At 42.3% G+C, this 25,748-nt stretch overlaps 1 protein-coding gene across 1 annotated transcript in view; it reads left to right on the top strand.

The window, feature by feature from the left end:
- UBAC2 (UBA domain containing 2) overlaps positions 1-25,748 on the top strand; it is a 695,090-nt gene that overhangs the window by 352,110 nt on the left and 317,232 nt on the right. Inside the window, exon 6 of the mRNA XM_069205081.1 lies at positions 5,715-5,762. Coding sequence (XP_069061182.1) covers positions 5,715-5,762 — 48 coding nt within the window. The remainder of the gene's footprint in view (positions 1-5,714; positions 5,763-25,748) is intronic.

The raw sequence follows: 25,748 nt of genomic DNA, 5'->3' as shown, positions 1-25,748 counted from the left end.
TCCACCATCTGGGAGTTACTGCTTTGGTATGCATTCAAAAGGTAAGGAATCTGCAGTTAGAAATATCCGAACAAGTAACTTACCTTAAGTAACGCAGTTGTTGGTAGATACTCCTATCTAACTGCAGATTTGTCACTGACTCTCCCTCATCCCTATTCTATGAACTGGACTCCTTTGCTAGTAAAAAGGGCCAAGTCTACAGATCTGCACACTGGTTGCTACCAATTTTCTGTTGGGCTCTGAGAATGGGGACACTGACAGCTTAGGAAGTAAGTGATGTCAGTGCTCTTGGGTGACATTTATGTGCGTCTCTGCACATCACTTACACAGTGGATCAACATTGGTGTGGTGCCAGTGTGCAGAGATACCACTTAAAAGTTTCCAGTTCCAGTCTGAGGCTTGGGAGAGTATGCAAATGTGAGGGTAGTGTGGGTAGATACATTGTCTACCAGAAAGAGCGTTATCGAAGTTAAGTAACTTGTTCATCATGGAACGGATGAGGTAGATTTTGTAGCAAACCTTTATTAAATGGATTGATACCCCACTTTAGATTTCCATTAGTACAAATAATGTTGGTTGTTGCAATAGTTTAAATCCCAAGAAATCGTCCATAGATTTTCCGCCTACACTTCATTCAATTATATTCTTAACATGCTATGATATGTGCTTCAGAAATTATTGTATAATTAATTATTGTGGAAAATCAACATATTGATGGAATGGTATTACGATCCACAGTAGACAATGTCCAATTATTAGAAAATTGTCCCTGGATTTCTGACATGCCAAATTTGTTTTTCATTTAAAAAATCCGCCCACACAAAATACCCAGTGAAACCATGTATTTACTATATTGTAAAATCGCTGGACTATAGTATTTTTAGTTTTTGAGTACTTTTATTAATTATTTTTGTTATTTATTAATTCTGCAGAAATTTGCTTCCAGAAAACTTAATAGGTATCAGAGTTTGATTTGAGTAATTATTTAGTGTTCTCTAGTGCAGCCATTGACTTTACCGATGGCCATGATAAAGGGGAGGGGGGGTGTCGGGATGAGGGGGGTAAGGGGGGTTGACTTCCCACTCTTATAAGAAGTGGCAAGAATTGGTCTGTCACCAAGTTGTATGTAAACTGTCCCCTTATATTAGTAGTCTTCTTGCTGATCCCAAATAAGGACCAATAGTATATCGATGAATCTGTGTTAAAATTATTAGTTTGCAATATGTATATTCTTCCTGGACAATCAAGTACAAATATTCTTACCAGTGCCATGCATCCTCTGCAAGACATCTAAGGTAAGTATTCAAATACTGTTTGTCTATTGCTTGGAGACTTTAATGCTCTCATCTCTTCATATATGTATGATCATAGTAGTTTTACTGGCCTGGATTTATTTTAGGAATTGGGTCCTTTGGACTTCTTTTCAACATACAAAATGAGAAGTGAAATGGTAGCTTATTGGCCAATATTTTCAAATTGAATTTAGATATGAGTAGCCACTTTGAGTGATGTGCCTTTGAAACCTACAGTACAATGGCAAGTAGGTGTAGGTTGGGTCTTTCAAAATGTGAATTAAAAAGACAAAAAAAGGTTGTTCTCAATTCAAGAAAACCAACTAAGGGATTTTTGGTCTATTGTGGCTAACACTACTGGGAAGAAGGTATGTCAGAAGCTAGCCTCGAATAGTGAGGCTGCCTGATGTTCTCACTTTGTTTGGCTATATGCAAACTAAAGGCCTACAAAATAATGTGGTTCTCTCTGGTGAATCTTCATTCAATTCTTCTAAGCCTACTACGGTTGCACAGATGCTTACTGTAGTGAAAGGTATGAATGGCTGTAGAGCCACTGGCCTCAGTGGGGTCCTTCTAACAGTGTATAATGCCCTACTCTGGACATCTGTCTTTCATGGCTAGTTTAATTATTGTATTGTGAAAGATCAACTTCCGGATACTTGAAACGGGCTAGACCAAGTATGTCCAACTATCAACCCTATTGTTTTGCACTTAGCAGTGACTATTTATGCTAAGGTCCTCCTACACCAATTGGAACCTTGGGTAGCAAGTAATAACCTGCTCTAACTAGAGAAAGTAGGGTTTAGGTCCTCCTTGCACAGCTGTTAATGTCTTTGATACTGTGTTAAAAATATATGTTAGTGAAGTGTCAGAAATAATTAGCTACATTTGTGGTTTTGTCCAGCACCTTTGACAACCTTTATACTATGACACAAATTGGAGGCAATCTACATCTGACTTCTCATTTAAGGCCACAAGATATCTATATTCAGATAACTGGATTAGAAATGTTTTGGGTATGTGCTGCTGGGCGGTGCAGTTGTCCACTATCAACGGCTGGGTCTTTGGGCCTCCCAACAAACTGGCCTACCAGATGGACAGGCTAGAACTGTAACCGGGGGTTACGTAAGGGCACTTTACGGACCTCCCAAGTGCTTGAAACTCAAGGGACTGACAGCAATAGTGGTTGACATTTGGCACACAGCCACTCAATTCCTGGGCTGATAGGTGAAGATCACACAGGCTAGACCCCTTTGGGACCTACCTGCACCCTGAAAACTGAGATGCCTCCTGGGCTTTGATAAGTGGGACCTAATATGCATCTTGAGGGTGAGGATCTTAATGCAACAGGGTGACGTCATTCCCTTTACAGACTACCGGTTAGCACCTACAAAAACATACCACTATCTGCAGGACAGACATGCACTGAGGGTGGCTCTGCCAAGGGAAACAGCACTACCGGAGTCCCCACCGTTGGAGGACGGACTCCTTGATGAGTATATAATGTGAAAAACCACATCACGGACATACAAGAAAATAGTCCAGAATACACCTGAGGTTCTGACACACCTGCGTGAGCACTGGGCACATGATATTGGGGGCCTTGATGATGACGACTGGGTGGAAGCCACGGCCTCCTCTAAGGGACTGGACAAACATTCAGATTTTTGTCTAGTAGAACAAAAAAACCTTCAACGCTCTTATAACTCCCCAAACATATCGTCTAAGGTGGGTAGGACAGCAAGTGTGAACTGTAGATGGGGTTGTGGCCAGGTGGGTATCTTTTACAACACGATTTGGAAATGTCCAAAAAAACAGGGCTATTGGGAGGCAGTGATTGAACGTCCGAACGAAGTATGTAGATCCTCCCTTACCCCGACAGTGAAATGGTGTCTCCTGAATGTTTGGGAGGAAACAGACCTGCTCCCATGAAACATATATGGTTAATGTTGGGGTTGCCTATTGCAAAAAGAAATATCGCCAAAATGTGGAGAGCGGAGCAGGTGCACCAGTAACAAGGTTGGAAATGCGACATGGACTGGTGCAATCTCGTCGAAAGGGTGGTGTATGAAGGCAGGGGCTGCCCTCGGAAATGGGTCAAAATTTGGGGTCACTGGAATGATTACAGAGGCAATATTTGTGGTGCCACAGATACTGTGGTTGTCTTCATACAGAGGGCTATGAATGACCCATCAAGTAATGTCGAAAACAATAGTAACAAGGAGTGATTTGTGGGGGAGATATGGTTTTAAGGTGTCCAGGTGTGAGCGATGCCTTGGTTTTTACCTGTGCTCAATTTCATATTGTTCTCTTTTGCTGAAAATGTCAATAAAAAGAATTAGGCAAGAAAAGAAATGTTTTAGGTACAAGTAATGAGATAAAGTGCCTGTACCCAGTGGCCTTAAATATTTATATGTTTTAGCCCCCTTATTTTTTATTTATACCTAGTTGACTTAATACATTTTTGCAAAAGTTCTAATGTTTACACCAAAGTTAGACAGAGTACATTTGTATATTGTCTTGTATGCTGATGATTTGGTTTTATTAAGTCTTACTTTGGTCGATGGGACAGGTTGCTCATAAATCTACTTGGCCTGAAAATAGTCTACTTGTCCTTTTGGAGCCATGTAATGCAGCAACAAATTATGGCAGCTTTTTCATAATGTAAAAGCTCTGATAATAGCTTTTTTGAATATTCCAGGCCTAGTACTGTAGTAGGGCTTGAATACTAGAAATATCCTTATTTTTCCACCTTTCTGCAGATCTACATACTGGGGCTGGTGTTAGCGGTAAGCAATAGTTCCAGGGTTAGACTGCCTTTTTGAGTCTGTGCAACCCTACTAACTTGCATGTTGTGTGGGTTTTCACCAGCTTATCTCTAATCTTTTCCCATACTGAGAATGGTTGGAAATTTACTCCTGACAATGTCAGAAGGAAAACTTCTTCTAGGGTTGGGGAAAAAGTGGTTAGAGAGAAAGTGAACATGTAAACTCTCAACCGATTTTGGCATGAGCAAATTTACACATGCATATTTTGCTCGTGCTAAAACACAGTTCACAAATATTTTCTAGGAATACAATTTCCTGGTCTACTTCTGTAAATTCTTGTGAATTCATGAAATATTTAAATATGCACTAATGCAAAGACATGTATCATGGGTGCACTTTGGTGACTTTCTTTAAGAAGTGAACGCCTAATTAGGTCTGGCGTAAACCAATACCTTTTGTTTTTATTACATTTTTATCTCTCTCTGTTTCCATCTATCGGCTGGCTTCACTACGAATGACTGTAATCGGCTCTTTGACAAGTAGCATATCGGCACATAAAGCAGATTTGCTCAGTGCCAGGAACTACTATGGCAATGTGTGTTTTTTTGAGGCAATAAAATCTTTTTGCTTTTTGCCAATGTTTGTTACAATAGTGAGGGTCCAGAAGTTCCCACAACAATAAAGTTTTTTTTGTCAAAACAAGACACCCTTTGACAAAACCAAAAGACTGGCTACCAATGTCGGACCTATTGACTTTGTCAAAGCTTGTTTATGTTTTCCATAATCTTATTGAAGTTGATTACACTGACTTTCCACTATGAATGTTTAGGAAATACCAGCATGCCTCCACACATTTTACTAAATGAGGCTTCAAGGTAATGGTACCAAAACGTCTTTGTTTCCTAGTTGCATTTGTTTCTGAATTTATTTTTTTTAAAACAAAGAATTATCAATTTTGCTTTCAAGCTTCTGCAAATATTTGTATATAAACAGAGAGCATTCTGGAAGCATTATATAGCCTCATATTGTTAAACCTTGCAAATCCGTTAACACATTTTTTAGTGGAACCACTGTTGGTAGTGCAGTCCGAGCTTACGACATTTATTTAGAATGCTAATAAAGGCTTTGCATTAATGAACCATAAATACAAGTTCGAACAGCATTAGCTTATGGACACAAATATTACCTCAACTGCCAACAATTCCCTTACCTGCTTCATGGTACTGTTAATTGCCAGCGAAAGGGTTTGTGCTGCAGTAGATTGGGTTTACTTGTCCCAAGGATAAAATAAACCTGAAAACTTGTTGTCTTTGACCCAAACAATATGTCCTTGGCAAGGTCTACCCATGCTGTACATTTGCAAAAGGAGCAATCCTATATGGATAACGTCCGACCATTTACTAGGGCCGTATGTGAATCAGATTAAATGTGAGCATTATGCATTGTTTCTAGAAGACCAGCATGCCTTCCTAAATGCAATTTATCTGATCCAAGGTAATGTAATGTTTGAGGATACAGAGAAAAAACTAATCCAGAATAGGCAGTCTCTGACTCTTTTTTTTTTTCCTCACTGAAATTCTGTCCAAATTACTGTTGTTGATTCAGATCCAAGTAGTGATAACTTTTAAAACAGTCTCTTCTCTTTTTTTTCAAGCTTTTAACGTCTAGTCCATCCATGTGCATCATAGCTGTGAGTGGCCTGGTGAGTGCTTGCAACTTAAAATTGTGTATTTTTCATTAATTGAAACGATAACTGTATTTGTAGTTGTTATTTTATGCTCTGTTGAGCTTCATTCACTTTGTTGGTATAAATAATTGGTCAAATCCATTGAAACTTTAACACAATCTGTAAACTGTCTCATAAACTGCACAAATTGATAGAGAAAAATAGTTTTCGTGTTCAAGTTATGTTTTTGGTAATATGTATGAATTTTTTGTGAGTTTGAAAGGTTGAGGAGTGCTATTTAATGTCCTTTTTAAGACGAGCCAAGGTTATTTTCACATTCTGCTTTCTAGCCGAAAAGCCAAAAGCGCAAGCTTGCCATTTGCTGGAAGTTTTGAGTTCAAGTCTTTTTATTATAATTGTCGGCAGATTCAAATGGAGATAAAGCATAACAATCAACACTTACTCGTTCACTTTCTGGTTTAATATATGTTGAGCTGTTAACCGCAGAGTTTGATCTGTGACATTTATAACAATAATGCGGCATAGTATTCTTGACACGTTTTTGTTGATAGAGTTGAGGACATGACTGGCAACAAGGAGCTTCTTGCGCCGCAATTAAAGGTTGTTATCAAAGTTCTCAGGCATAGGATAAAACATTACGTTTTTTAAAAAGCCAGCTAATGCATTGTAGTTGTTTAGCAGTGCCTTTAGGACCTGTTGGATTTTCAGTGTTTGTCATACTATAAAGCATCCACGATACTGCACAGCATGTCTGAAGGAAAAAAAATCTAAATATAATAAGCCACTATCTTGTGGTAATGGTTTTGTTATGTAGGTGCACGCAACAACATGCATGTGCACGCACACAAAATGAGGAAAGCATTTTTTTGTTTTAATGCACCATGCTGGGGGCGAGCAACACAGAGGGTCGGTGTTTGGGGAAGCATCATGTCGGAATTGGGTACGCAATATAGCAGGTTGGGGGGAAGCAACACAGTGGGTGAAATGGAAGATATATGGCGAAGATGGAAAGTAACACAGAGAGAAGTGGGGAGTAGAAGCAATGGTCGAGAGAAAGAGGGCGTAGGTGGGGAGAGTAACACAGGAGGGAAAAGTGTGGAAGAGAAGCAACAGGCAAACAGAAAAAAACACAGGCGAGCAAGCAACTGGGGAGTACAGAAGTGAGGAGAAGAAGCAACTGGCAAGACAAAAGGATGGGGGGAGCAAAATTAAGAGTGAGGGTGAGAAGAAAAAGCAATGGGCAGGCACAGTTTAGGAAAGAGAAACCATGTGAAAAAATGAGACTGGAAAAAAAAACACATCTACTCTCATGGAGTGTGAGTGCTTACACAAAAAGAGAAATGTAGTTCCCTGAAAGCGAGAATGAGAACCAGGTAAAGAGGCAATGCTAGATGGGAGAAACAACACAAGATTGACGGAATAAAGGCATCACATAGGATGCTGGAAAATGAGTTACAGTAAAGCCAACCAACGGTAAGCAGGAGAAAACAAAGAGAAGAGGAGGAAATAAGGGTGACCTATCAGAAAGAAACAAGAAAAGACAAATAAAATGACAGACAAAAAGGAAAGAAGAGAGCAGAGAGTATGAAGAAAACAAGCCCCAGAGCTATTCCTGGGGCGAGTCCTAAGATGAAAATGCACTTTTGAAAATTCTACAAGTTTTGGGGGAAAAGGAGTGTGTTGTTCCTGCAATACATCACTTTGAAATAGTACTAGGCATCAGAAGTATTTTGTAAGTCACCTTCTGGTTGGCTCAGTCTAATCTGTGGTGGCATGGAGGGCAAAAGAATGATGGGTTGGAATGTTACCCTGAGCAGTTGTCAGTGGTTAGACTTAATGCAAGCATCCTCCCATCACCTTTTGTGTGTTTGACAAATAGAGGGAATGCATATAAAACTGCTTTTAAACATCATAAGTTATTGCTTTACAGTGCAATGGGTTTGTCTATTACGCCCCAACTACAGTCAGCAAACAATGTTTCTAGAGATCTATTTAAGACTATGAAGAAAATGTGCCAGCTCCTCATAACCGAAGATAGGAGTTCCTGCTTCCAGACATCATGATAGTGTATCTCATTTTTAGGTCTTTTTTAGGTCTCGCCCGCAAGACCTTTGTGTTGAGTAATTGACTAGGAGCCCACCCACTACTTACCATTCATTGGCTTCTTTGCCACTCTTCTGTGCTGCCTCCTAATTGTCCAGCGCATACCAAGCGTTGCTTGCTTGCCTGTCTGTGGAGCACAGACCAAACACAGATTGATTCAGCTTAATTAGTGTCCATCAGCTGCTTATGCTGTAAGGGAGATACTATTTCTTCTTCAGTTCTACATGTTGCTGACCTCTTCCATTCTTGCCCGTCCTGGCGAAAAAAAGAGATATGACTGAGCACCAGCACTGGTCGTGCCATAGTGCTTTTTTTACAAACTTTACTTTTTATTACTTTCACTGTTTAGGACGTGTCGTTTTCTAGTTTTTGTTGCAGATTTGTGGCTGCATGACACACCATGGGAATACACTATCTGGCCCCCACTCCCTCCCTTCCGCTGTCAGCAGTTTATCAGGCATCAGTACAACTCTAGATTACTTTTAGTATTTCGCACAGATCGGTGTTTCTTTTTATAGGCAAAAGTAAAATGGCTGCCGACACAACCTGGAAGTACAATATCCAGTCCTTGCTCCCTCCCTCCAACCGCCAGGAGTTTGTCGGGCGTCAGTGTAGCTCTAAATCACTTCTGGTATCTAAACACAGTTCCACGTTTCTTCTTGCAGTTGAAAATAAAATAAATGTTGTGGCCTGTGCCTTATCTGTATATTATAAAATAAAATATCCCTTTCTGTTGTTTGTTTGTGGCACATGACTGACTCCCGTTTTGTAACTCCGCTCCAGACCTCATCATCTCTAGAGCTCTCAAGTGTCCAAGCTCAATGGGTGAGTAGTTAATTTAGTCCACATTTATTCTCTGCATTCTAGAAATTATAAAACCTATTTTAAGGTGAGAAAAAACAAAAATACTACAAATCCCAAACCGCAGAGAAAAAAACTGGACTGGGTGAGATGCTGATGCATGGAAGTTAGTAAAATGATATACCTGCATCTGTGCATTGATTCCTCCGGCCTCTAACCCCACTCCCTTTGTTACTGCTAGCAGCCCTCGTGTCCAGTGCCCCCTGCAGCCACGTATGCCAACCCTTACTGTTCCTTGATCCCAGCCCCTGGGTTATAGTTTGTCTGCCAGCACCCCATCCTCCTACCATCTTTGAGACCTCTGGTTTCTGCTACTACATGACCCCCGCCCCATCTCTGCTACCACCTACCTACTAGTCTCTGGTTGCAGTTAAGATTTCCAACTTCCTCAGAGAAAAAGCATTGACAAAGTAGGTCTCGCCTACGCTAGAGCTGTCGGCTTTGTCAATGTCGTGTGCCTATGTTGTACAGCAACATAGCTGAAATTTAGAAAAAAGAGTTATGCTGTGTTATATCGCTATGATGCCACCAGCACAAGTCGTGTTATAACACTTTGTTTCCCTAACTTTCAGCCATGCTGCACAGTAGTCGTGCTGCTGTACAACAGGCTAAAAGACATTGACAAAGCGAATAGCTCTCACATAGGCGAGACCTGTTGGCTTTGGCAGTGCTTGTTCTCTTTGAATATCATCATGATCTATGACAGAATGAAAAATCAGTGGGGCACCACAATGAATCTGTCCAGGTAACAGAGCTCGTAGTCCTACCATCTGCTCCCATTCCTATCTTGTGACCGCTTCTGATCAGTCTCCGTAATGTGAATGAGATCCTGTTCAGCCTCAAAGTGGTTTCACCAGGGGACCCCTGCGGTATATTTATTCTAAAAGGCCTTCTCCCTATCATGGGAGGATCTATTCAGACAGTCATCAATGCCTTCCTTAAATGCAGCCAGGTCCCACAGCAACTCAATAAGACATAGTCAAAGTCCCTGCCTCTGATATTCCTAGGATGTGCTTGCCTTATGTTGCTGAGATTATTATATTATTCTGTCATTCTACCTCTTCAGGTGTCCAAAATATATTTTATATTTTAGGTGGTATGTTGAAAAACTTGATTTGGAACACCGAGTTGCATTATCTGAACTGAAACTCTAGACTGATTGTGGAGGCCTTGGCACCTGCCTGGACTTTGAACTTCTCTACTGAGCTGGTTAGCTAGTTAATTCTTACATGAGATGTGTCTTTCATCTCAAACCTGTGTCTTAGACTTAATTCATGAACGCTTCAGTTGCCATAAAAACCGAATAAATAGCTGTTCCCAAAATAGTTACCACAGAGCTTTAACTTTTTCGCCCACAGATGCACACTATGCTCCTGGAGTTGCCTTACATAGTTTCCATTGTTTTCGGGACAGTGTTACACCCAGCTCAGCTGAAGCCTGTGAGAACACTGGATTACACTGTGTAGGAGACTTATTCCAAGATGGATCTTTTCTCCCCATCAACTTCGATTTAACTGGTTGTAAAATATGGCCTCACTGCAGGTCACTTCTTAACACACAGACGTCTCAAATCAGCCCTCAAAAATATCTGGGATATCACCTATGCAGGACTACACACTTACCCTTCGATGCAAACTCTACACACTAGGTATTTGCTTGTCCAGTTTATCCCCAGTCAGACTAACACGGGTCTCACATTTACACAACAGAAATGGAATGTGATAACTTGCTCTCTTATCCTCTCAAGTTCTCACATAATGCCAGATTTCAACACATCAAATGTAACTTTTTATTGTGCTTAATTAACCCTAGCACACTTGAATAAAGTGCACAATACTGCAAGTTCTGACTGTTCTTGATGTCATGCTCCTGATGCAGGCATCAAGCACATGTTCTGGGATTGCCCAGTAGTTCCTGCGTTTTGAAGTTAGATCACAACAGAGCTTACAACTGTCACAAGCAGACAAGGCCTACACAAACTGTTAGGGATTTACGCCTATTCAAAGACTGGCACAGTTGGTAACAGATTCCTAGACTTTGCCTTTCTACTGGTGTAGCGTTTACTCACCATGTACTGGAAACTCTCCTCTCTGCCCAGGAAGCTTCTTTGGCATACCACAGAACTTCGAGGGGTGGAAATATGATCTGTTTTCTCTGCACAGGGAGGAGACAGGAGGATTACATCAATGCCCTTTTGCTCCCGGGTGAAATCTTTACCTTTTGGGAGCACACCAGAGACTATACCAGACCTCTGTAAAAGAGCATCCCTTTGTCCTGCCACTAGTTACATTTCCCCCTATAGCATTTGTCCTTAAGCAATCCATACATTGTCACTTTATCATTGAGTGAAGACTTTATTGTGTGTTATTTAATGTTATTGTATGTATCTCAAATTAATGGCATGTCCTCCTCCTCAGAATATAAAGGTTGTCTTATACACTGCACCAAATTCGTCGTCTCACGCAGAGTGCATCCCACCTGAATTTCTTTATCATGAACTCACTAGCCTAATAGCTTTTAGGCCAGGCACTTTTTTCATTGTCATTTTAGTCTTTATTATGTTTGTATATAGGTACTGATTGTATTTACTTAATCACCTATTATCCGCATTGACTTATTTACTGTTCTCAGACATATATTATTAGCTGGAGGATACCATGAAAATGTGGAAATCCTGTAACCTTACTATAACATGTGCTACTGTTTTTCTATCAAAAATAATAAAAATGGTTTGAAAGAGATAGTTACTCCTATATTAAAGAATCAGGGCTTGACACCTCCATTTTGAAAAACCATCAGCCCACTTCCCAACTCCCCACAGTGGCTAAGGTCATGTAGAACTATCTAGCCAGATGGTTGTCCAATAATAGGGAATATTTTAATATTCTTGATGTTAGGCAAGCAGGTTTCTACATGAAATTGGTATGAGCTGGCATGACTTGGTATGGTGAGATCAGTGGTTAGGGATTCTTCGTTTAGATCTTGTGGCTGCTTTGAAGCAGTCCACCTTGACATTATTTTGTACCATCTCTGAGCCGCATGGATAGAGGGACATGCCCTCCCTGGTTTGCCTTTTTCTAAACCATAAGTCTCAGATGGTTGCACTTGCAGTCCTTTCATTTGTGTGATACTTCGTTACCTTGTTGCGTTTCTTGAGGTTCAACTGTATCACACTCCTATGTAATGTCTGCACCAAGCCTCTATGCAATCTGACTCAGTCTTTTGGGTTGTGACGATTCCATATGCCGCAGACGCACAGGTACTGCTTAAATATGACTGCCATTCCTCCAAATCAATGAGGAGGCTGAAAGAGTGCATGTTCTCAAATAAAATGGAGACCCAACAGAACTGCCTATAATAAGCGGGGTTTCTCAGTCCTATTTTGCTGGCCTATGGCCTTTACATTCTTTTTTTCTGGACCTTCTCTCATTTTGTGGGTGTTAGAAATGGGGCCTCTGGTTGGCAATCAGTTTGCACTCTGTCCAAGCAGGGACCCTCACTCTAGTCAGGGTAAGGAAGATACACACCTAGGATAACCCCTGCTCTCCCCCTTGGCTGCTTAGCACAAGCAGCCATGCTTATCTCAGAGGCAATGTGTAAAATATTTAAACCAACACACACAGTAACACAGTGAAAACACTACAAAATGGACACAACACCATTTTAAAAACATAGCCAATATTTATCTAAATCAAACAAGACCAAAATGACAAAAATCCAACATACACAAGCAAAGTTATGATTTTTTTAAAGTTAACAGTGTCTTAATCTGTAGAAATCAATAGTTGAATTGTCTTTACACAAAGTACCTGGTTTGCATAAAAAATAAAGCTGCACAGGCGAGCGTGCACTGCAAGTGACTGTGCGTCATTTCTTCTCCAGTAGGGTAGGCGATGCAAAGTTTTTCTCTCCCACAGAAGAGCGATGCATCGATTTCTGGACAGGCAACCTCTGATCAACGCAGGTTCACGATGATTTTGACGGCCAGCGATGATCCATGCAAAATTCCGGTGCATTGTGATGAAGAGCCTTGCTGCGTGAGTGTTGTCGATTTTGGCAGCCGCGCACATGTGTTGCGTTGATTTCCCAGCTGCGATGCAGGTGGGGCGTGGTTTTTTTTTTAGCCACGAGGCTTGTGCTACATCAATATGTCTCCTGCGGGACCTGTGCGTGGATTTCAGTCTGGTTTCCACCAGCTTCTCCTTTCTAGGGCCCAGGGACTGGAGTTGGCTCCACTTGGCAGGGTAGGAGTCTCAGCAAGAGAGTCCAGGTGCTGGCAGAGGAAGTCTTTGATGGCCCTGAGCCGTCAGAAAAGGGGGCAAGCTTAGCCTAAGCCCTTGGAGACACTTCACAAGCAGGAAAACACAGCAAAGTCCAGTGTTAGTCCTCTCAAAGGCAGAAGCAGCAACTGCAGACCAACCCAGCAAAGCACACTCACTGGCAAAGGGGCAGTACTTCTCCCTGCAGGTCTTTAGCTCTTCTCTTTGGCAGAGGTTCCTCTTGATTCAGAAGTAATCTAAAAGTCAGGAGTTTTGGGTCCACTACTTATACTCCTTTCTGTCTTTGAAGTAGGCAAACTTCAATGGAAAGTCTCGGTTGTTCTCAAGATCCTGCCTTGCCCAGGCCAGGCCCCAGTCACACACCAGGGGGTTGGAGACTGCATTGTGTGAGGACAGGCACAGCCCTTTCAGGTGTAGGTGTCAGCTCCTCCCTCCCCATTCTAGCCCAGGACACTCATCAGGATATGCAGGCTACACCCCAGCTCCTTTTGTGTCACTGTCTGAAGGGAATTCACAAACAGCCCAACTGTCAGTCTGAAACAGACGTGGATTCCACTAGCAGGCAGAGGCACCGGATGGTTAAGCAAGAAAATGCCCACTTTCTAAAAGTGGCATTTTCAAATTAACATTATAAAAAACAACGTTACCCAAAAAATTATTTTTAAATTGTGAGTTCAGAGACCCCCAAACTCCATATCTCTATCTGCTCTCCATGGGAAGCTGCACTTAAAACATATTTACAGGCAGTCCCCAGGTTAGCCTCAGGGAGAGATAGGCCTTGCAATAGGGAAAAACGAATTTGGCAGTACTTCACTATTAGGACATGTAAAACACATCAGTACATGTCCTACCTTTAACATACACTGCACCCTGCCCATGTGCTTTCTAGGGCCTACCTTAGGGGTGCCTTACATGTACAAAAAGGGAAGGTTTGGACCTGGCGAGTGGGTACTCTTGCCAGGTCGAATTGGCAGTTTAAAACTGGACGCACAGCACTGCAGCGGCACGTCTGAGCCATGTTTACAGGGCTACACATGTGGGTGGCACAATCAGTGCTACAGGCCCACCAGTAGCATTTGATTTACAGGCCCTGTCACCTCTAGTGCACTTTACTAGGGACTTACTAGACTTAATAGTAAATCAAATATGCCAATCATTAAAAAGCTAATTAGAGTTACAGTTTACACAGAGAGCACTTGCACTTTAGCAGTGTTCAGCAGTGGTAAAGTGTCCAGAGTACCAAAACCAACAACAGCAGAGTCCAGCACACAGTCACAAACACAGGAATCCGAGATAAAAAGACAAGGGAAACCACACCAAAGACGCCAGGTCTAACAGTGGGTTAAGTGAGAAACTTGGGAGTTCTCCATGATTAGGGTCTTTCGTTTCTTCTCCACATCTAGAAAGTATGTGCTGCTGGGTATGCCAAAATTAGGCTATGTTGGAAGGTTTGGCCTTTCTTTCCTGTGGAGAGCATTGGACAGATGGTGGTGTTGTGTCCTCTCCCATCTGAATTACTTTAGTGTCATCTGTCTTGTCCTCTCTAATTCCAGATTATGGCTAAAAGACTAGTGAGAGGTCTCAAGAACTTTAACCATATTTGACTGGAGAGACACAACCTGCACTGGCCTCCTCTAAAACATGTTTTAACAAATACTGAATGACCACAGCGTATAAATATGTGCATTTCACTCATTTGTGCTGCAGATGTATCTTATACAAATTTCAGATGGATACTTTTATATGCAGGTTCCTCACCTTTAGAATACTCCCAGATGCCAGACTGGATCTTGATAATTTTTCCAGCATGTCTCCTGCGCACTAGTAGGCGGTGTTGTGTTATTATTATGTGACTCAATACAACTCCAGAAGTGACAACACTGAGCTACATATCAGCACCACATATGCCCTCTGGCATTATTTCCTAACTGCACGCTTTCATGCGGATCCAGAAAGCATCTCCCAAATTTGCCGTACTTCCAACAACTTCAGATTCTTACTACAACAGTTTTCTAGGGAATATATTCTCTCCAAGACTACTGAAACAATGCCTGGACTGCAGGAAGCAGATGTTGGTCACAGACCCACAGAACTTGCGTTTGTGGTGCTTGGTCAGCAGTCATGACCCGTAGTTGTGCTCTTATGCACCCAGAGGTGATCAAGGAACAAGAGGAGAAGCTTACGTCGCTAAACAAAGATCATGATCAAAGTTCAAGTCCTACTACACTGCGTGCCACTTGAGGTCTGGGCCGTGGTACTGTCCCTAAGAAAAGTCCTGTTTGAGGTAAAAGCCTTCAGGTAAGACCATATCAAAGATGCACCATAAACATGAGAAAGCCAAGCAGGATTCACCCACAACCCGCCAGTCGAAGTTTGGCTAAATGTAAATCTAAAGATCTGCCGCGTCCAGTGTCACCTGAATCTGACTCAGTCCCGCATTTGGTACTAGGGCACCCAGAATTTCCCAGGCCTTTGTCAACTCTGCAGCAAATACCAGATTTTAAGGAAGCCATGCTGCGAGTGTTTCAGGCCCACAAAGTTGTAGGAGCCCCCAATGGGAAGTCTGCCAGCATGTCCATCCCCAACAGCAACGGACTCTTTTCTAGTCCTCAGTTTTCATCCGTTTGGACTTTAAAAATAGCCCCATGGATCACACCAGTTCCTTCCACGCCGACGTTGGTACTGCCTCCACTTGCACCAGCCTGATGTTAGACTCTGATGCAGATCTCCAACCCCAAACTGATGCAAGTCCACTCTAGGCCTACATCGGCCCACTCCAGGCCTATATCACAAATGCACGAACAGTTGTTATACATTTTACATATGTCACAGCCTTTAGCTATGTGCTGAAGAGATAAACACACTTTGCATACTTTATGGGGATCTGAAGACACTTTGTTTCTGCTACAGGATGGACACTTAGTGAGGAGAGCTGGCATTTTTGATTAAAAAATTATCTTCAGCAAAGAAGAAGTCCAGATAAAATGGTTTAAGTTGACAAGACAGATAAAAAATATCAAGTAAAAGTGATTTTCAAAGAGCAGTGAAAAGAATTCTCACAAAGTGTGGTGAAAAAAGAAATCACCTGATGTGTTGTGAGACCCTGCCTGAAGGAACCGGAAAATTGAACTTACTTTCTCAGGCAAACTGCCACTGCAGTGCATTGTGGGAAGGGGTCTCTCTGGGGGGCATAAAGGGGCGAGCCATGTTTTCAAGCTTTCACTGTTAACCTATCAGGCAGTTTTTTCCTATCATGCTGTCTATTCAAGGGCAGCATTTTTCTATTATTTTATGTTGCAGATATTAAAAAGGTCCTTTTTCGACAATTATTTTCTACTACACTGCTACAGAATTTCAAGGAAAGTACATCGCTGATAGTCTACACTGCAGCTATGAAGAAAATGATTTGCAGTGATGAACACTATACAGACATTTTCATGAAATCTAAATATATGTTGAAGAAGGTGCTCCAGGGTCCGCACAGGCAGCACAGAATTATTCTAAGTTTATGTCTTCAATGAAGATTCCTATGATTCAGAACTATGGCCAGAGGTATATACGTTTTCCTTCTTGTAAACAGTCTTTGTTAAAGTCTATACTTGTTTTATCAAATAGTTCAACGATTGTTTCCTTTTAACATAATTTTATAATAGAAATACCTCTCCGACTTCCAGTTTGTCCTTAAATAATCAATTATGAATGCCGAGTTCTTCAAATGCGAACACAAACCAAGTCTCAAGGTCCCGGCTGCATTAACATTGCAATTCACTTTTCTAGCAATGACACAGTGAAACACATGGGGAGTTATACCCAGTGATCATTGATTGCCACCACCATCTACAAACAATGTGAAAGCTCAAGGATTCCTGGGACATTTAGTATCTTTGTTGGGTACTATCATGTAATATTTTCTTCACAGACGCAATAACTTTTGCCAGGCGGCGACAGCATTCACTGAACACTTTCAGCCTTTTCTTCCTTGGAATGAACTTGGCATACACAGATTTGAAGTATTACACCCCGGATCCACTGAGGCCTTGTCAGTAAGGCACACATTATAACAAGCCCCAAGACTCTCAAGGCCACCATCTGAAAAGAGAAACCCCTGGCTTGTCAGGATGTTCTAGGCAGAATTTACACAATAAACATGGGGCATGAAGTTTAGAAGCTGGTTCCTGTAATCTTACCTCAATGCTGAACACCTTCCAGTCTACTAACAACTGCAATTGTTTCTTAACATTTCTTCCACGTCAAATTAATGTACTCCTTATTCACTTTTAGCACTCACCTAAACCCACCTAGGATATGAAGCAAGACATGTTTCTGCAGAACAAAGTTTCCACAACAATGTATGAAATCTTGGATAACGTTTAGTAGACCGGGGCAATTTTGAGCACCCTGTGACTTTAGTCACAATCGTTTCAATAGAAAATGGACCTACAAATGTTAGTTGTGACATGGAACTATGCTTTAAATGTTAATTTTATGTGAGTCACCATGCTTTCTCACCTATATACAAATTGGCTGGCTGAAATTCTCTCGAATTCTGCATATAAATTTATAACTAGCTTTAGCTTTTTCCAAGGCTTCCTGCACTGATTTGTTTTATTTCTGTTAACTCTAATAAATTCTGTAGCTCTAGTGGTCTGATGTATATAAGGACAGATTCAGAGGTCATATTTGGAGCTGGTAGCCATACACTGGTCAGTTAGGTCTGTTAACCACAATGTCTTACTCCATTCCTCATAATGCAAGTCTTGTTATCTCAAATACAAGTGAACTCATTGATTCAACCCTTCATCCTATATGTTCTTCTGAGGTCAATAATTTGTAGACAGAAAGGATTCTATATTTAATTTTTTACATTATTTAGACCAAAATCTCAAAGTAAGTTAAGACCCTCTGTCAGCAATCAGAACCTATGGAATACCATGTGATGTGTTATAGAAGAATTTGTGATGTAGGCAACCCTGTCAAAGATACAGAAAATCTGTTTTAGTCAAATGATCTACAACCACCATAATTACTGTGCAGCCTTGACTTTTGGGTCACTCTGTAGTGAAATTTGTGGACACAGTGTGCCAAGTTCTTAATGGATGAGGTTATAGCTAACCCGCATGTTTTTACCTCGCAACATTAATCCGTTCCTTTCATGTCTGTCTTCTTATTCTGTTACCCAAGAATCCTTATCAGTTTGTTTCTGTATGTACTTTTGTCAAAAATTATTCCACGTTAATTAAAGCAATAGAATGATCATTCAAAATCTTAGTAGAAAAAAATTAATGGTAGATGATCCATCAACTGGCTATCACTTTCATGTTAATTATCTTCATCCATACCATCAGCCTTACCATCATTAGGACCTGGCCTTAATTTATTACAAAATCGTAATCAGAAAAGAGCAAAGCCACTCTGTTGTGTCTGGAGGTCAGTGCTGTAGATGAGTTTAGTAACTACAGATTACTGTGCTCTGTATGCGCCTTTGTTGTGTGTTTGACCCCCAGCAAATGTCTACACTGTTCAGAGAACTCTCACTTGCCAGAAGTTCCTGACATAGTTTAATTCTGCACTCAAAGACACTTCTTGGAAAAAAGCTAACAGATGAAGCTGCTGGTGTTTGTATTTTGCCGCACTAAAACACCCCCAAAGCATGATACAAAGCATCTGTTTCAACAATAAAAGGTTGTTCAAAATTACCATGTTCACAAGGAGCTCTGATCAGCCTCTTTTACCAAATAAAAACTATCCCTGACATAATGACTTTGGTAGAGGGTCTTATAATTTCAGTTCACTTATGAATGAACTTCCAACAAAAGTAAGCAAACATAGAATAACCTCAGCTGTAGTTGATGTGGGCCATTAGAGGATTGCTGATTTTTTATTTTCATCCATATGCATGCCATATTTTTAGGGAACAAAAAACTAATCATAGAGATTTAGAAGGTGTGTCTGACGACCTGATGAATCGATTAGTCAATTTTCCATCTAAATATTCCTTAAAATGTTCCGTTTCTGGCTCATTAAGTGTTTAAATTCAACTAAGGATATTGGTTCAACAATTTCCGGATCCTTCTTACAGTAACGATTTCCATGTCAAGTAACTCATTTGCTTTTTCTTCATGAATTGCATCACTAAACACTTTATAACAAGAAAGTAGAGATGCCACACAATCTGTGACTGGAGATGTAGAAACTCTGCTACAACCCTAGAATGGTGAACCCAGAAGATTCACATGTGGTCAGACATTAAGGCATACAGTACATGAACTTAGGGGTACTGTTGTAGCTGCTCAGTCAATACTGGCTTTGTGTAAAGTCAACCCAAATATACACAAGATCAATTTGAACTGAGGAGCATCTATCAAATCAAATCAAAGACAACCTTTGCACTATGGTTTTCAAAACAAATCAAAGAAATCATGTGTCTATAAAATTGTTCTGGACCTGACAAAAAAAGAGAACAATCAGCTGCATTACCATCCTCCATAACTTCTTTTCTTAATAACATGTATTTGTAAACATTGACAAGCTTAATGTCTGTATAGTTCCTCAAAGCTCCTGAATCAAAAACTCTTGAGACAGTATTTTCTTGACCATCTGACTAATACAGTTTCATGGGAACAGATAAGTGAGCTACCAAAGACTGCCTGGTGCTCATTACACATTGTGCAGCAGAGCTAATATCGTCTCTTGACAAAGTATCTCCATTAGTAATCAAGAAATCAAATCTTTCCACCAACTCTCTTTCTGTATCTGAAGTTATGCTAGATTTTTAGATATTCTAGATTTAATCCAACAGTCTTCCACAGTACATACCCAATTTATTTGCACTTCTTTTTTTCTCTTTATTCTTTTGAGAAAGTTCTGTCTAATTGCATGAATTTAGAAGATTATAAAGTTTTATCTTCTAACTGGCAACAGATTAATCATATTTTTATGAATGATTTTGTTTTTTCTGAATGACTGTGTACAACAAGACTATGATCTAACTGCACCACGTAGCCTGTATTCAGTCCATGGGAAGCAGAAGGCTTTACAACTTGTGCCTGAACATCCTTTTATTTATTTTTGTACTAAGCAAATAAATATGGTTCAGTACCTCAAAGAATATTGATAGCCCTCTTTCAAACTGAACAATTGTTTATCCAGGGAAAGCGCAAGTGACTTATTTTCAAATACCTTATGCGTTTGCTCATATAAAGCAGAGAATATATAACGCATAGTGGAAACTGGCTCTCAGATACACTAGGAGCACTGTACCGTACCCAACAAATATCCCACTTTGTGGTCTGCCTACGTCCCAGGGGACATTTACAGCACTGTGTTTGGTTCAGTGGGATTGTGAAGGGGTATTTGACGGTGGGCTCACTGTTCCAAGATGGCACCCTACCATCACATGTGGACTTTAGTCACTGACATTGGATCCCTGAAACACTGTGTCTCACACATGCAAGCTTTACCTGTTACATATGGCAGACTTGGCCCCGAGGGGAGAGAACCCAATACACACGAGCTGCTCCAGTCACTATATATTATGAGGAGTGGACGTTACCCTATTCGTTGGCTCTATCGTGGGATTTGTTCACACCGGGGGGGGTCTCTTTAGCAGCTCTGAGGGAGGTGTGAGAAGCTGATCTAGTTCAAGAAATCCCAGATAAAGATTGAGAATGCATATTCAAATACCCAATACAGGTCTCAGCAACTCCAAGTTTAAATGTATTCAATTCTCAATACTACACAGGGCATATTTGACACCTCTTAAGATTGCCAGAATCTACCCTAATGTGTCCTCCAACTGCCCCGCTGTAGGGCCACCGAAGCCAATCTCTCACATATGTTGTGGACTTGCCCCTGACTCCACCAGTATTGGTCGGGGATAGAAACAGCACTGTCAGAACTTACTAGATGGACCCAGTGAGTGGAGCACACCATGCAATGTCTCCTGGGACTACATACCCAACCAAGAGGAGCTAAGGTGACACAGTGATTTACAAATCTGGCCCTACCGCTGGCAAAGCGTATAATAATGCGCAATTGGAAGGCCCGACAGCTCAGAGAGTTGATGCATGGCGGAGGGAGGTAGCATAATGGGTGTTGGTGGAGAGTAATGCTCTTCATTGTGAGGAATATTAAGGTCTCGGTAAAAAGCCTATCTCCTTGGAATGGGATACCACATTAGAAGGGTTTAAGGTGCAGGATATGGCACCAGAATAACATATTATCATACACAACACACACGGAACGAGAAGAAACGAGTGTGTGACCACACTACACCTGTCATGGTCGAAGTCCTGTGTGGGATGATCTGGGACTGGAGAGTTTATAGTACACTGGTCTTCTTCCTTGGTCGCTCAACAGTTGGGCAATACAAACAATACATCACCCCAGAAGCAAACATATATGGTGTACCCCTCTCGGAATCACGGTTGGTAATGTAAATATTTTGATGATTCAGCATTAGGGGGCTTAAGGAAAGGGGGGAAGTTGAAAGTTTATGGTTGGTTAATAGCACACATAAATGTAACCCTCAGCAATAATACTTAAATCAAAAGTATGTAGTTATCAAATGCAGTATAAATGTTACTGTGTCAAAAATACAATAACATTTGTGTTAAAAACAAATCAGAGAATATATAAAATAATGGTTAGTTTTTTCTCCACTGTTGGAACACTCCAATTTGCTGCATTTCCATCTTGACAAAACAAAAGTTACTTTAGTGTTGTTTCTGGAAATGTGATGGGATTAGATGAAAATGTAACTGACACTAATTAAAAACGAATGCAAATTACTTTGGGACATCTGTAACTCTCTAAGGAGGCGCTAGAGGCATGACCGGTGTTGCTAGTGAGTATGAATTTGATACGTTTTTAACTCTTACTGTCCATGTACCAGTGGCTTGTTTAATTATGATTACCTCTTATTGTAACACCTTATTCTCTAACCACTACTAAGTTAATTTGCTGCTGTCTTTTGGTTCCTAAATCTGAAATTTGCAGCTAGAGTAGTATCAGGATCCATCACTCAAGTTTGAAGTTAATGTGGGTTAGACAATCTATTGGAAAACACTAACATTGTCTTCTGGCTCCATCGAGAGTGCTGCACTTTTCCACACCTCATTGTATCCACCATCAAACTTCACTGTACAAATATGTGGGATAAGAATGAAAATACCATAAGGGGAATGGGATAAGAGACAAACTAGAGACATTGCATATCGATACTCTGAATTGTAATTATGTTGAGCTCTGACATCTGGAAGTGAATTATGGAACTCTAAAGACAAATAAGATAGTTTTATCATCTAGCTCTAACAGGAGATAAGATACATTCTATACAAATTTCCTTATTACCAACTCTTTGTGTTCTTGAAGTGAAGTTGGTATTTCTGAAACTAAAGCGTAAGATTCAGTACTTAATAAACGTTGATCAGCCCTCCACCTCTGTAAGGTAACTACATTCTATTTCTTTAGTGTTCACTCTCTGTAGATAAAATGATTAGTTTCTACCTGGCATTATTTTGGAGCGGTAAAGAAATTATTATTTAACTGTTAACAATCATCAGTATACTTTGATCCCTATAGCTAGCAACACACATATATCTGACTTCAGACCTTTTGGTAAAAATATTCAAAAGTTTTTTGTGTAATTATATCTGCTGTCCCTTCACGAGAAGTAACCCGGAGGTCTTGTAAACCATCTTTGTTACTGTCTATACTTGTAAATCAGATCTTCAAAACGTTTGCTTTCAGAAATACTTCTCTAAATTCCAAACTATCCTCATATAATCAATTGTGATTGCTCAGTTCTTCAAATAAAAAAGGAATCCAATCTAAAGGTCCCAGCTGCAGCACTACAAAGGAAATTATACCCAAAGAGCCAAAATGACCATCGCCAAACAACATGAGAGTTCAAGAGTTCCTGGAAAATGTATTTTCCTTGTGAGATTCCATTGCATTGCACTTTTTCCATAGACAGAAAGCCTTTTTTTCCAGATTGCTTAGACTTTCAGCAACCACACCAGCCTCTCCTTCTGTAGGAATGATCTTGGCTCATGTAGGTTTGGAGTATTATAGCCAAAGCCTGTTGAGTTCTGACTCGTAAGCCAGGCACCCTGATAATACACTACTTTTAGTGACCTTTGCAAGGAGGTGTAGTCCCGAAATGAGACAGAAATTATTAAGCTCTCCTACATTAGTTGAAAATTTCTTCTGGAGTGGAGAAACCTGGCCAAAGGGGAACACTCCATGTGGAGGAGATAAGTTAACTAAGTTTTACTGTGGGATATGAACTGATAAGCCAGTTCTTTAGTTAGATTTCTCAGGATTGGATCAGTGGTGTGGTTAGAATGTTTTACCTTACCAATAATATTTAGCAGATACACCTCCAAAGTGTTTTTGAACTGTAGCCATTCGCCCCTAGCTTTATAATTAAGAGTCAGGTGTTTCCAGGAGTGGCAAGCTGTGAAACAAAAAGAGTTTAATGGGTTTGACTTTCTCATAAGAAAGCGAGTGAACGCTTTCGATTTAGAATTTCCATTTAGATATGTTCCATGAAAATAGCTGTATACCATGTCCAGCTTTAGGTTGGGTCAACATTATAGGGGTCATTCTGACCCTGGCGGTCAGTGTTAAAGCGGCGGCCAACCCGCCAACAGGCTGGCGGTCCAAAAAATGGAATTCTGACCCTGGCGGGAACCGCCAACACAGGCCGCCGCTTTAACACTCCGACCGCCATGGCGGCACAAACAAACAGCGCGGCGGTCACCGCCAACAGCCAGGCGGCAGACAATGCACCGCCCACCCTATCAGAACTCACCAATCCGCCACCTTTTCCGGGGCGGGAGCCCCGCCGATAAAAACACTGCGGAAACAGACATTTCCAATGGAAAACGCTCACCTCGACACACTCCACGCGGAATCGGGACAGCATGGAACCGGAACTCCACATCCTCCCAGCTATTGCCTTCCTGCTCTTCTTCCAGGATCACGAACGTCGCCGCAGACGACAACAGTGAGTACTGCACCTACGACACAGGGGAGGAGGAAAGGTTACGGGCACACACGTACGCCACACACCCACCCCCACCCTCACCCCCACCGAAATACCTACACACCAATGCAGATTAAAAAGTCAGAGTGACACCCCCAAACCCCCAAAACAAAAATGCAAAGACAAAAGGCAATGATTGTAAAAATAGAACTATATTATAGCAATAATTAAGTATAGCGAACTTAGCAATATATAAAGAATTATTACACATCTAGAACTATATATATACAAGTAGCAAAAGTCCGGCACAGTTTTGCAAAGTTCAAATGTCCGTGGGCCAATGTGCAGCAACACATGGGCAAAGCCCACACACGAGATCGAGTCCATTGGAGAGAACACTGCTGGGGCATCACAAAAATAAAATACTGGCACCTCAGGGGGAAGGGATGGGGGGGGCACCTCAGCCACATGAGTCCACGACGCCAGATCCACGAAGGGCCTCCATGCCCACTGTGCCATCCTGGGGAGTGCAAAGCCACAGTCTCTCAAGTCTCTACAGTGGGTGGATTGCCCACTGTGCCATCCTGGGGAGTGCAAAGCCACAGTCTATCAAGTCTCTACAGTGGGTGGATTGCCCACTGTGCCATCCTGGGGAGTGCAAAACCACAGTCTCTCAAGTCTCTACAGTGGGTGGATTGCCCACTGTGCCATCCTGGGGGGTCCAAAGCCACAGTCCATCAGGTGGATTACAGAATCCACTGGTCATGGAGGAGGCATGGTGGGCAGAGTGCCTCGTGAAGCCCTGCCCGACACAGAACCGGGCCTGCCAATGGGCCAGCGGTGCTTGACAGGAGGGCCCAGCGGAGCGGTGCTTGACAAGAGGGCCCAGTGGAGCGGTGCTTGACAGGAGGGCCCAGCGGAGCGGTGCTTGACAGGAGGGCCCAGCGGAGCGGTGCTTGAGATGAGGGCCCAGCGGAGCGGTGCTTGAGATGAGGGCCCAGCGGAGCGGTGCTTGAGATGAGGGCCCAGCGGAGCGGTGCTTGAGATGAGGGCCCAGCGGAGCGGTGCTTGAGATGAGGGCCCAGCGGAGCGGTGCTTGACAGGAGGGCCCAGCGGAGCGGTGCTTGACAGGAGGGCCCAGCGGAGCGGTGCTTGAGATGAGGGCCCAAGCGGAGCGGTGCTTGAGATGAGGGCCCAAGCGGAGCGGTGCTTGAGATGAGGGCCCAGCGGAGCGGTGCTTGACAGGAGGGCCCTGTTCAGCGGTGCTTCTAACCGCGGGGCCCTGTTCAGCGGTGCTTCTCACGGCGGGGCCCTGTTCTGCTGTGCCTGTCTTGGCGGGGCCCTGTTCAGCGGCGCTTCTCACGGCGGGGCCCTGTTCAGCGGTGCTCCTCACGGCGGGGCCCTGTTCAGCGGTGCTCCTCACGGCGGGGCCCTGTTCAGCGGTGCCTGTCTTGGCGGGGCCCTGTTCAGCGGTGCCTGTCTTGGCGGGGCCCTGTTCAGCGGTGCTTCTCACGGCGGGGCCCTGTTCAGCGGTGCTCCTCACGGCGGGGCCCTGTTCAGCGGTGCCTGTCTTGGCGGGGCCCTGTTCAGCGGTGCTCCTCACGGCGGGGCCCTGTTCAGCGGTGCCTGTCTTGTGTTTCGAGTGAACCACACCTGGCCAATACTTCCCGCTCAGTCAGCATCCGACCTTTCCGTTGCGGGGCCCTCCTGTGATGGAGTCCTGGGGCCCTGGGTCTCCTCCGATACCCCCGGAATGGGGCTGGTGGG

The sequence above is a fragment of the Pleurodeles waltl genome, chromosome 8, assembly GCF_031143425.1.
Source record: "Pleurodeles waltl isolate 20211129_DDA chromosome 8, aPleWal1.hap1.20221129, whole genome shotgun sequence".
Classification (NCBI taxonomy): Eukaryota; Metazoa; Chordata; class Amphibia; order Caudata; family Salamandridae; genus Pleurodeles; species Pleurodeles waltl.
The sequence above is the reverse complement of the archived record's forward strand: the minus strand, read 5'-3'. Positions and strand labels throughout refer to the sequence as shown.